Source organism: Saccoglossus kowalevskii, chromosome 16, assembly GCF_978046115.1.
Source record: "Saccoglossus kowalevskii chromosome 16, keSacKowa6.1, whole genome shotgun sequence".
Lineage (NCBI taxonomy): Eukaryota > Metazoa > Hemichordata > Enteropneusta > Harrimaniidae > Saccoglossus > Saccoglossus kowalevskii.
Window position 1 is genome coordinate 12,214,062 of NC_140656.1, and position 14,024 is coordinate 12,228,085.

Genomic DNA, 14,024 nt, shown 5'->3' on the forward strand with positions numbered 1-14,024 from the left:
ATCGTCATGTTTTCAAAATGGCCGCCGCCATAAGAAGCATGCGGGTTGTTTTGACTTCCCATAACATTAGGATGGTTTGCACAGATTTCGCGTCGTGTAACAGGTATTCATCATTTATTGTGTCTAGTCGTACTTTGAAGAAGTTCTGTTCGTCCAACTCCATTATATCCACGTCTAACTGTCTTGTAATCACCCGACATTTTCACTCGAGTGTTGGTCGACGAACTGCAGCAAAAAGTCCTGTACACTTAATAGAGGAGGATTTTTTTGGACTAACTCAGGAGGGGACTTTTGATAAATTTAGTGACACTCAAGAAATCAAAAATCAGCAAAAATCAACAAGGAAACCGAAAAATCGCAAGAAAGTCCCTAGCACTACGCCACCAGAGAGCGTACGTCATGAAATGGATGGATTTCTGCCAAATGAAAATGACATTGTAGTGGAAGACGAAGAACACAGGGTAAAAAGAAATGAGACCCCAGAGTATAAAAACGCCGCAAGAACAGTTTCCATGAACATTAGGAAAAAACTGTCAGCAGAAAAATCAAACACCTATCAAGATAAGCAGACAACTGAGCATGCAGGTAAATTCCAAGGGCTTATGAGTCAAGGGTTTCACTTGTCTGATATGCGATAAAGATTCCAATTTGAAATCACGCAAATTATGAGATCACAAGACTACATATGATTCTAGAAAAAAAATGAGTGTAAATGAGTATGTGAAAGAACTGGTTAGTTTTCATCACTTGGTTTCCAGTCTGTCGTCAGGGTTAGTTTCCATTCCTGTTTGCTAGTATACTGCCCTCAGTAGTATTTGTTGTTAATGCATGGGGACACAGACTGGAGAAACTTTTGTACCTGTGATGTGTACCTCAAGTCACAATCATTTTAGTAAGAGTCAATTTATTTAATTACTGACTACAAAATCAGGTCATACTAATACTGCCCGGGAATGCCCGGCGACTGCCTGGACAAAATGCGACTGCCTGAGGCAAAAATACTCACTTATACACTGTTATAAAGATATATTAAAATAGCAAAGTCCGTGAATGACACTAACAACAAAAATAATAGTAGATAAGGCTTTGTACAATGGTACTTTAGCTTCAATCGCCCTGCAACTTCCACACGCTCTCTCTCTCTCGCACGCCGTTTTGATTCCAACCAGTTAAGTTTGCAAAATAATAATTAAAAAAAATGTGGATTCAATCAGTTTTTAATTCTCAAAACCAACGTGAGAAACCTTGATATTTATGTCATCTGCCATAATTTGTAACAAAATATAAGAAACAAATACATTATATATTATGATAAACACGATGAATAAATACGTTAACTGTAGGTCCATGCTTCTCACCCCACCAGAATAATGGTACGGTCAAAATGAACATTGTTAATGTGTGAGCATGAATTCTACACGGCCAGAAAAAAATGCAGAAAAAGACGCAAAAATAAATATTACAAAATCACTAAAATACTAAATATTGTAAAATTACAAAATAATGAGGCACAGATCTAGAAGCAGTACCTACACACGAATTGGTGACGTCATAAAATACATGACCTTCAATCGGGGTCGTTTCCTCGGTATATACGAATTGGTATATACAAATTACAATAAAGATACTTAAGACATTACACATAAGGTAAAACAAATCACGTGACAATATAATGATAATAACGGTAATAAATCCTAGCTTAACAGTTGAACAGAACGCTCATATAGTCAGTCGGGTGACGCCGAGGGTCACGAACTGTGTTGCAAAATGGCCGTGTGGTTGAAACTGGGTCATGGCGTGACGGGTGAGGAAGACATCATTAAACACTCAAAATCACAATAAAACGGGGAAGTGGTTGCATATTACGGCGTAGCTAACATGGAAAATAAAAAAACGCCCAATACAAACGACATGGGTTCGAATCACACTAGATACACACTCACCAGAACCGAAGCAATCAGAAACCAGCAATCGTTTTGGCTTTTCCGTTCAACTCATCGGAACACTGGAGTAGTTAGAAAAATGAACACCACTTAACGACCAACGTCGTGGCGTGGTACACAAGCGTGCCATCAAAATAAAACAAAATTAGCTTGAAAAGACAGTGGGTTCGAGTCCCGCTCAGAGCTACCGTAAAAACGTAAATCAAATAAACTGAAATCTCTCAAACCGTAAACAAGTAAACAAAGAACGTCGCAAAAAAATAATAAACCTCACAAAACTCCACCATACAAAACTGAATGAATAAATAATAAAATAACTAACGTCTTAAACTGGACGACGCGCAATTTGTTCAACAGTTTCCAGATTGTGACAAGAGATAAACAAGACCTAAGTCAAGGTAAGTTTTGTTAAAGTGTCGATGGCGTTCCCTATATTACGAAAACAATTCAGACAACAGACGAATATCTTCTGTGGTGTTGTGGAATTTATACCGTGTCTGCGGAATTGTTGATTGAGGGTTCGAAGCCAGCAGTTAACATTTTGTTAGAAAGTTTCACAATTAAATCAAATATCCAATGATACCAGTATATTTATTTCATTATTTTAACAACTTGCAATGGTGGAAGTTGGTCAAACAAGAGTTCTTACACCTAAATAAGTATCAAATATTTGTCGACACATTTATTCTCTCAACCTTGTAGAGGTGGAAATTAATTAAACAACAGGTTTTTACTCACAAATATAATGGTCAATATTTGTCCATACATTCATTCTGTCAATTTAAGAACTTGTAATTGTTGGAATTAATCAAATGAGAGTTGTCTACACCAAAATAAGTTTCAAATACTTGTCCATACATTTCTTCTCTCAATTTAACAACTTTTAATGGTGTAAAATAATTAAACGAGAGTTGTCTACACCAAAATAAGTCTAAAATATTTGTCCGCACATTTATTCTCTCAATTTAACAACTTGTAATGGTGTAAAATAATTAAACGAGAGCTGTCTACACCAAAATAAGTCTAAAATATTTGTCCATACATTTATTCTCTCAATTTAACAACTTTTAATGGTGTAAAATAATTAAACGAGAGTTGTCTACACCAAAATAAGTCTAAAATATTTGTCCGCACATTTATTCTCTCAATTTAACAACTTGTAATGGTGTAAAATAATTAAACGATAGCTGTCTACACCAAAATAAGTCTAAAATATTTGTCCGTACATTTATTCTCTCAATTTAACAACTTGTAATTGTGGGAATTAATCAAACGAGAGCTGTCTACACCAAAATAAGTCTAAAATATTTGTCCGCACATTTATTCTCTCAATTTAACAACTTGTAATGGTGTAAAATAATTAAACGATAGCTGTCTACACCAAAATAAGTCTAAAATATTTGTCCGTACATTTATTCTCTCAATTTAACAACTTGTAATTGTGGGAATTAATCAAACGAGAGCTGTCTACACCAAAATAAGTCTAAAATATTTGTCCGCACACTTATTCTCTCAATTTAACAACTTGTAATGGTGTAAAATAATTAAACGAGAGCTGTCTACACCAAAATAAGTCTAAAATATTTGTCCATACATTTATTCTCTCAATTTAACAACTTGGAATTGTGTAAAATAATTAAACGAGAGCTGTCTACACCAAAATAAGTCTAAAATATTTGTCCGCACATTTATTCTTTCAATTTAACAACCTGTAATTGTGGGAATTAATCAAACGTGAGTTGTTTACATCAAACTAAGTATTTAATATTTGTTGAGACATTTATTCTCTCAATTTAACAACTTGTAATGGTGTAAAATAATTAAACGAGAGTTGTCTACACCAAAATTAATCTCAAATATTTTTCCACACATTTATTGTCACAATTTAACCACTTGTTAATAGTGGAAATTACTTAAATGCGACTTGTTTAATCAGTTGACATCAATGCAACTTACTGTAAATGGGGTAATTATTCACTGGGTTTTAATTTAGCTTATTTCGCTGACTGGAAAATGCGCTAAATTAAAACACAGTGAATATGTACAATTTAGCATAGAACACATTATCTAAATGACGAAACCGTGAATTTAAAACCCACTTAATATGCCTGAAATGGTAAATCAGTGAAAATTAAACCCAATGAAAATTAGTCATTTTACAGTACCCGCAGACAGTGCACAACAGAGTATCATTATTGAGCAATTATAAACAGGAACGTGTCTTGGCATTAGGGTTAGGGTCGGGTCAGGTATGGGCAACGGAATTATTAACAGGAACGTGTCTTGACATTAGGGTTAGGGTCGGGTCAGGTATGGGCAACGCAAATGGCAAACACCCAATTGGCAAGATGTACACTAACGGGTTATGGCATGCATATAGTTTACACAAGTAAAAACACAAAATTGGCAATTTTTTGGACAATTGTAACTCAATAATAGAAATATGTTGTATTTCTATATATATACACACTATATAGTCTTATCAAATGCAAACACATCCAGTTAATCCATTGTGGTCTTGTGGGTCAGTTCTTTACATAGTGATCAGGAGGACCTGGGTTCAATTCCCTTGCCTGCCCATCTTTTTCTCGCAAACACCATTTGGCAATAAAGCTAAATATGACAACAAATTATTTAATTTGCATGACCACCCACATAGCTCAGTTGATTTGTACTATGTCAGCAATGTGAGCGATCGCTGGTTCAAATCCAGTATGTTTAGTTAGATTTTTGAATGCTAGTGAAGACAGTGCTCCTATGAATAGGACTTAAATCCTAACTCCTGTGTGAAGACACTCGTGGTACAGTGGACAAGACAGTGCGCTGGGAACTCAAAGATCGCAAGTTCGAATCACGGATTGGACACTCCTACAAAAGACATGAAAGACGTTAAAAACATAAACAGCGGTTTCAAAAACTCAAGTCAGGAAAACAGAACACAAGAATACTACCCCACATGGAAGCCAGTCGAAGTCGTCGAAGAACGAACACAGTCGAAGAACGAACACTGTTGACAGCTGTAGGTCACGTGCAACAACAGACACGAGGAGCATGGCTGCTCTCCAAATGGGTCCCTACTTTTGTATTGACCCCCTAAGGATTGCTAATCCCCCTTTCTAACTCTTCCCCCAAAAATAATATATCGCCCCTTTTAAAATGTATTGAGCCACAAATTAATGAATATTCATGAGCACAGAAACTGCTACGTCATGAATAAATTAGCATAATTTTAAAAAAATTGCATAAAGTGTAGGTACTCCTTCTGGAGCTCTGCCAATAATGAAAAATAGGAAAAATTTGTCATAACATTGTCAATTGCTAAACTAAACAGTTGTGTTGAAAAAGAGTCTTAGTAAATTTGAAGTGTTGAACCAGGTTTGGATATAGGTGCCATTTTGAATATCACAGTGGTAATAAACTATTGTTATTTTATGTTATTTTATTGTTATGCGTCTCAAATATATCTAGTATATTTCTACTTGATGAACCAAAAATGACAATTTTATTTCAAATATTATCTCATTTATCTTTATTGTATTAGGATATGTACACAAATTTTAATTCAATTTAAGATATCTGACTGAAGTTTGAGTTAACTGGGGTCAACCCAATTACACAAAGTGATAATAATGATACATATTTTTGTTTCAGTGCCACAGTCATCACCGAAACAAACAGACTCCATGGGATTTAGAGTTTGCAGTCATGAAACACAAGATCTAAGTAGATTGTCTCCATTTGTTGTTGCTAAGATTCTACATGAACGCATCATCTATGATCATGGTGAGTTCACACTTAATGTCCTGACTCTCACATTTAATGTCCTGACTCTCACACTTAATGTCCTGACTCTCACACTTAATGTCCTGACTCTCACACTTAATGTCCTGACTCTCACACTTAATGTCCTGATTCCCATACTTGGTGTCCTGATTCCCATACTTGGTGTCCTGACTCTCGCACTTAATGTCCTGACTCTCGCACTTAATGTCCTGACTCTCGCACTCAATGTCTTGACTCTCGCACTCAATGTCTTGACTCTCGCACTTAATGTCATGACTCTCACACTTAATTCCCTGACTCTCACACTTAATGCCCTGACTCTCACATTTAATGTCCTGACTCTCGCACTTAATGTCATGACTCTCGCACTTAATGTCATGACTCTCACACTTAATTCCCTGACTCTCACACTTAATGCCCTGACTCTCACACTTAATGCCTTGACTCTCATACTTAATGTCCTGACTCTCACTCCTGACTTTCACACTTAATGTCCTGACTCTCACCAATCTTTTGGTGCAAGATTTGACCTATTTATATTTTTCTCTATAATTTTTTGGGTAATTTTCTTTAAATTTTTTTTACTTAAAATGTTTTGTTTTATTTTTCAGATGATGTAATTGCTATTGACAAACCATACGGTCTTCCTTCGCATGGTAAGCTAATTCCAAAAAGTTAAAATCAACTAATTTTGGACCCCCCCCCTCCCTGCATACAAGACGTCTTGTTTTTATACCAATCACTGATAGTAGTTGCTGCACAGTACAATCTTATCTGGTATTGATCACCAGAAGGCAATTGACCTATGACCTGGGTGAGGATTGATCAAGACTCCTTCCTTAACCTGTACATGTGTAATCTACTGGAAATACTGTGGAATACTTTATTTTCGCTGGAATTAATTTTCGCTGGAATTAATTAATTTTTGTATGGAATTTAATTTACTGAATTTTGATGAGTTTAATGTGAAATATGGGAAAAAAAGTATATTCGCTGGATTTTATTTTCACGGAATCATCCTTTCAGCGAAAATAAATTATTCTACAGTAGTTGATCATTGGTTAGTACATCAAGGTTTGAAAAATTAACTTAACCATTCACAAAATATACCCGCATTTTTTCAAAAGTTTTGACCAAAACTGCAGCTATCTGGTGAGAAAAACATGAAAAGATACCAAAATGTTGTTAGGAACAATTATAGTGTTCAATTCTACTGTGATAGGAAGATGGTCTCACGGCTCTGTCACGAAGTCCCATACGTGGAAGTGACACAAATATTGACATCTTGTTTATTTCATTATTTACAGGTGGGCCTACCATAACTAATAATGTAAACGATACTCTAACAATATTAGCAAAGTTAATAGATAAATCGTTACCAAAGTTATACCTCGTACACAGGCTAGATAAAGAAACAACTGGTGTCATGTTGTTAGCTAAATCAGAGATTATAGCCAAACAACTGAATGCTTTATTTAGAAAGAAAATGGTTATAAAAAGATATTGGTAAGTGAATTCTACATACAAAAAAATTGATTGACATGCCTGGGCCAAGTTCATTGAAATGACAAACGTAAAGTTATGGTTGACCCAGAAATATTTTCTTTTGATGTTTTACTGTTCACACAAACACACATCAAACAATTTGGCCAAGAATTGTTCTGAAACCTGTACAAATTATTACATGTAAGTTATCCAAACCAGTATTTGAACAGCAAGTATTTAGTCGATTAGAAGTACAATACACTATTAAATGTGTGTGATATAGATGTGTCTATGGTCAAAATAAGTCATATTTTAATAATCAAGTAAATCGATAAATGCATAAGCCGCAAGTCTGATTGCTTTGATAATGTATATATAGGTACTATACATGTAGGTGGACCTCTCTCAGATTTGTTCATTTTGTGATAATATTTTCAATTCTCTAATTTTGATGAATATTTTTGTCATTTTTGGTAAAAAGTGATATTTTCGACTTCTTGTTGAAAATTGCAAGTCTGACTTCTTTGATATTATACATGTTGTTCATTTTCTAATGATATCTTCAGTTCTTTAATTGAAATGTGTATTGCTAACAGCGGAGCTATCTCAGCCGACAGGCTGCTTGTTGTTTATATGTGCTTCTATTGGAGATACATCTCTACAAGAGCCTAGGTGATGAAATATTAATATTTACCATGTTTTAATTGTTTGAATAGGGTGTTAACAGTAGGTGTTCCTGAACCAAGTGAAGGTTGGTAGCTTGTTCATCAAACAATACTTAAACTGACCAAATCAATCAGTGGCTTGTGACTTTCTGTGCATATGATACTGTAATTCTAGTTTAGTATTTTTAACTGTAAATTAAAGGTAGAATGCTACTCATAAATAAAAATTACATGATTCACCTTGTGTATGAGGTGCAATCTTTCAAGGCAAAGCAGTTTGTGTATGCATTTTTGGGAGTTGACTGGAGATGTATGGAAGAATAAGTTCTAATCTGTAAGCCTTCAATCCTTACGAAGTCTGGCACGAGCTAAACAAACTAACTAGCAAGCTGACACTTTAATAATATTGGTAATGACTGTTTGTACACAGGTGTTGTTGATATTCCCATGGAAGAGGGTGAAGTGGCTGGCAAAAACAGGGTAAGTTTACTTAAAGCGCGGTGGTCGTCGCGCAGCGCGTGTTCGAATTTCATTTAAATAAACAATGTATTTTACACACGTTGTATACGTCGATATGAGTCTCATATCGAACAGAACGCGATACGACGACTGCCACCCTTTAATATTAAAGCTTTATTCAGAGGTTATTTTCCATGAAAGACTATTGGTAATGGAACGATATCACAGTATATACTTCATGAAAATCTGTTGATTTCACAAAAGAACACTGTATCCTTTACAAAAATTGTTTCCTGTTTATATCGTAACTTGTTATTTAGTTGTTCTTGTGATGCCTTGATTTATTGTTTGTGTTTTTTCAGATGTTATTACGACCTGACTATGGATTGGTATACAAAAATCTGATAAAATCCAGTTCTGGTAAAGGAGCTACAGCTCTTACAAATTTTAAAGTACTCGCAAGTGAAGGAAATTGTGCATTAGTAGAACTGCAGCCTGAAACAGGTAATGGACAAGTGAGAAATCCTCGGGGGCGGACATCCGGGCATTTTCACCGCCTGGCAACCGGAGGTGGTGAAAACAATGGCCCAAAACTCGCAGAAAATGGTATTTTGGGATGATTGTTGAGACTCCTCTGAACAGTGTAACAAGATTAGCCCTACGTGTGTAACATATATAAATTTGGTTGTTCGGGATTACTTCAAAGTTGAGTTTGTGTTGTTTTCTCGAATTTTCACCGGCTCGACCGGCGTTCCACAGCAGCGCGCACAGAGCCCATAGAAATGCATGTACAGTGGTGCGCGTCGTAGCAACGTGGAACGTCTTGTGACGTAGCTCCGCCCCCGAGGATAAGAACAGTTTTAGTATGGGCGGTATGGTGTAGACATAGATGTGTGCTGCTGTCTCTTGTTCATCTTCACACAATGTTTTCACCGACTGCCACACCTTTATATTTTGTATCACCATGTTTAACACAACATTGTACATAAGAATTCCTACACTTATAACACCATAGGATTATATGTTTGTATATGGCCCACATCATCCATCCAAATCAACAGCAACTCTCATGCGATTTGGGTACTTGTTGCCTGACCACTGTTATTTGACTTGAGTTAGTGACTACCTCTATATAAAGACCATCCATCTATAGGCATACTTTGAGGTATTTTCGTAATAACCTTATTATTATACATCTTTTTCTTCCAAGGATACATCATAGGAATGCCGAAATCCAAAAAGTTTAGAACAGAATCCGGTCAAATCCTGATGGCAGCCATGTTTGTTTTTATTATTAGAAGACGCTTATGCGCGTAATCATCTCATATTTGGAATTCGCATTTCCTAATATGGTAGTATGAAAACACCCCGTAAAATACCGCAAAATTACGGCACACTGTAACTTATGGCGTTACGGTGACAGATGTATAATTATGTAAAATTACTTTTTGGGTGTTTTGTATGAAATTTATTTTCACTGATTTCTGACGAGTTAAATGTAATGAATGAAATTAAATGAAAAAGAGTATATTCTTTGAATTTTTAGTTCCAAGCGAAAATAAAGTATTTTACAGTACATCACTACTTGTAGCTTATCATTCACATCAATTTAAAATGTGATCAAATGATTCCTTATATTTCCAGGTATAAAACACCAAATAAGATGTCACTTAGCGTCTGGTTTAGGATGTCCAATTTTAGGAGATCATAAATATTCCCATCATGATAAACTAGCACCACAGGTAACTTCTATTATACTACTTTATTAACGGTCAGCGGTAATCACATCACACATGTACGTGTTTTGAGTTGATAAACAAATTTATATTCTCATAACCCACCAGTGTTCCAAATACATACTGTGGAATACTTTATTTTTGCTGGAATTAATTTTTGCTGAAAAGGCTTTTCACTTTTCACTGATTTTTGATGACTTTAATGTGAAATATAGAAAAAAGTATATTCGCTGGATTTTATTTTCACAGAATCTTCCCTTCAGCGAAAATAGCGAAAATAAATTCCAAGTGAAAATAAAGTATTCTACAGTATGCGACTTTATCTGGGGAAGATTCATTCAATGGTGGTGGGTCCAATGAATTTAATCTACCAATATAAACTCACTGTATGTACTATATCTAACTGGCAGAGTTGTTTCCGTGGAGGTGTGTGCAATTGTATTTTTGTGATAACCACGGACCTTTGAATAATTTACTGCTGCAGTGTACTGGTACTTACAAACGTTGTTTGTTGCTAGGAATATTCTTGATGTTCGGAATATGGCTACCTAGTAAAAAATTTGGGAATTTTAAGAGCACTACAAATTCTTGATATTTTGTTGTGCGAAAGGTTCTGTCAAATGACAAAGAGCAAATTAAAATTAGGGGGTCCCCTAATGACTTTGTGATGTTATGCCTGATCTGGTGCCCATTTTGAATTATTTTATGTACCTATTTTTTCTTTGAAAATGACCCAAAGAATAATTTAACAAAAAAAGAAGAATTTTACAAGTGTGTGAGCTACAAAAAATTAAGTGCATTTGCACAAACAATTTCACGGAAATGTTTACTGCTACAAACATTAAAAATAAAAATGTTATCAAAATGTTATTTACAACATTTATTTATATTATGTGTCACTTATTGTTAGAATTGACCAATGACAACCCTTGATTACGTAGATTCATATCAGCCATGTTGATAAAGTAAGTATAACATGCTACGTTTTTTTTGAAATTATTTTGTTTTGAATTTTTTTTCAGAAATTGCCAGGAGACATGTTACAACGACTCAATATAAGACAGGCTAAAGTGCGGACTGTACCAATGCATCTGCATGCTAAACAGCTGATCATTCCACAGTTTAGAGATGGAAGGAATCTATTTATTTCAACCAAACTGCCAGAATTTTTTAAAAAGAATATGACGAGATTAAAAATCCAAATAACCTAATATTTTTGTTTATCGTAAACATAGAGTAAATTGCATTTCTTTTAGAGTCCGTGTAAATTGGGATAAATGTTACACCCCTATCTTTAGGTTGAGTGCCATTGTCAACTTTTGGAACTACCGTAGCAACAACATTTGTGTGTAGTCTGATAATTGACTAACTTTTTGGTCAAAAACTAAATGCAATATTTGTTATAGGCCATGATGATGAAATTTTACAAAATTTGGGGCGGGAAAAATACCTGGCAGTTCAAGGGTTATGCACATTACAACCGGTACAAGGTGTGCTTTATTCGACTTAAAATTAGCCAATCCAAACCATTGATAAAATACATTTTGATACTTTCTTCTGAAGAAAGTTACTAATGTCCCCTTTTGAATAAGATAAGATATCTGTGTACAAGTTAAGGACATTTGGAATTTGTTGCTATGGTTTCCATAAAATTTACAATGTGGCTTGCATACATAATGATCAACTTATGAATATTCATGAACTAAGTTGTATTTGCATATAGACACCATGTTAACGAGTTTGTAACATTTTATTCTGTTCGAATACATCATTCAAATAATACGAAAATATTCACAATAATAAAATAGAATTCTTGCAAGTTTCAATATAACGAACACTTATTGAAAAGTCTGTACAGTTTTATCATCTATAGTTACAAAGGCACTTTGTAATAAATTACTACTACACTCATGGTCGAGCCGTGTTGATTTAATAATTATAATCAGTTGGCTGAAAATGGTAATACAAATAAACTAAATATGCAATGTTCCCAATAGATTGTTTGGCTGGGAATGTTGGGGCTTTGTTTTACTGTTTTTGGCAAAGATGGCTGCCCCCATATAGTAAATTTAGTTGCATTTACTATTACACTTGTAAGCCAACTGATAGTGGTCTAAATGTGCAGATAGTGATATTGTAGTTAAGAATGTCTGGTACCCACAAGTCGCATTTCTTTGGTGACCATTGGAAACCAATACAGTATTTATTTTATTGTATGCTGGATCATATTTTGATCGTCAACACAACTGGGCACATTCCCGAGGCCAGACTTTTATTCTCCCTTGTTTCGCGAACCCGCCGAATGAACAGGAGCCAAAAATGAAATAAATATAATTTCATTTCAGCGTAATTTCTTGGGCCCGCCGACTTGTAAGCGCAAAACAAATGCTGAAAAAATATTATTTTTATCTTCATTTTTGTTACCGCCCGCCGCATAACAAATCCAAGTTGCATTTTCGTGGGAGTATCATGAGAAACAAGGTTATACATGGAATAAAATTTTATTTCATTTCTTCTCTCCGATCAATGATCTCAATTATAAATCTAATGGGAAAAAAGAATTACTTTATTTATTTTTCGTCCTCAAAAAAATTGCCTTATAAAAACTCACAAAACAAGGAATAAAAAAAGACTAATAATAGAGCAAATACTGTAGAATACTTTATTTTCGCTGAAGGAATGATCCAGCGAATATACCTTTTTCCTATATTTTACATTCAATTTGTCAAAAATCAGTGAAAATAAATCCCAAAGCACCAAAAATGTCTTTTCAGCGAAAATTAATTCCAGCTAAAATAAAGTATTTTACAGTATGCTAACTGTCGTTTGGAATATTAACATTCAGATTAGCAGCTTGCCTATATTTATCATAATAATGCAAGACCAAACTAACTGGGAGTGGGTACGCAGGCTACATTTATTGTGAATGAAAAATCCACTAAACCAGCAGTACTGCAAACAAAAATAGAAATATTGATAGTTCAAATGTAACAGTTGTAATTGGTAAGCTGATATCAAAAAAGAAATATATTGCAATACTGCTGGTTGGGTTGCTTTTTTGTTAACAGAGTGTATTTTACAATCTATGCAAGCCTCCGGGAGAAAAAACATGTGACTCATTACCCAATATTGTCTACTGGTAATGCATCAAAAGTAGAGTTGATCACATTTACTGAAATCAGTAGTTGCACAAATATAGATATTTCTTTTTTAAGTTTTACATCTATAAATATGTAATTTGATACAAAATATGTACAGACATTTTTCTATTGATCAATAAATTAAATTCATAAAAAAATACATCTATGTAAATTCACATATAGGAAACATCTAGTGGCAGATCATATTTGTTAAGTACATAATATTTTTTATGAAGCTAAGTGTACAACGATTTAACTGTTGTCATAGTAACTGTCACCTGGATTCATTTATTGTTGTCAGGCTGGATGGAGGTTGTGATACTTGTGCATTTGGTATTAACTTCTCCAATAGCGATGTGAGTTCACTGCCATTTTCCATATTGAATGCCAGACTGTCTAACCATTTAGACAATGTTTCTGAAGTGGGTCTATAGAAAGGAAAGACTAGTTGTTAGTACACAATGGTATTACTATGATGGGTGTTGCATTTACTAACTTGTGTGCAACACTATTTTACTGCCACAATATGCAGGTTTTTATTTCAATCATAGGCAGTTGTGTGTGTAGTATTTTAGCAAAAACAACACTATTTGACTCAAAAATGAGTTCTTGATTTCTGTTTTTCTTGGTTTTTTTTTAAAGTAAATTTTCATATAAAAATTAATCAAGCTGCTTCACCCCCCCCCCCCAAAAAAACAAATAACACTGTAGATTAAAGATCTCCAATAATGTAAACTGCTGAAATGTCGCCATTTAATAACTTTATGGCATTCATGAAAACAAAATTTCACAAAAGTTGCTGACAGTGTTTGT

General features: G+C 34.5%; 2 protein-coding genes across 2 annotated transcripts in view; one reads left to right on the forward strand and one right to left on the reverse strand.

Annotated features, from left to right (window-relative positions):
- On the forward strand, positions 1 to 11,982 carry LOC100371939 (pseudouridylate synthase RPUSD4, mitochondrial-like). Its single transcript, XM_002739389.4, has 9 exons — positions 1 to 585; positions 5,595 to 5,726; positions 6,338 to 6,382; positions 7,034 to 7,232; positions 7,928 to 7,962; positions 8,307 to 8,356; positions 8,698 to 8,839; positions 9,980 to 10,077; positions 11,094 to 11,982. The coding sequence occupies exons 1-9, from the start codon at positions 18 to 20 to the stop codon at positions 11,280 to 11,282; spliced, it is 1,458 nt and encodes a 485-aa protein (XP_002739435.2). The 5' UTR covers positions 1 to 17; the 3' UTR covers positions 11,283 to 11,982.
- Positions 11,803 to 14,024, reverse strand: part of LOC100371790 (LIM domain kinase 1-like) — a 21,090-nt gene continuing 18,868 nt past the window's right edge. Inside the window, exon 16 of the mRNA XM_085491054.1 lies at positions 11,803 to 13,639. Within this exon, the coding sequence (XP_085347180.1) occupies positions 13,486 to 13,639 (154 nt within the window). The 3' untranslated portion in view covers positions 11,803 to 13,485. The remainder of the gene's footprint in view (positions 13,640 to 14,024) is intronic.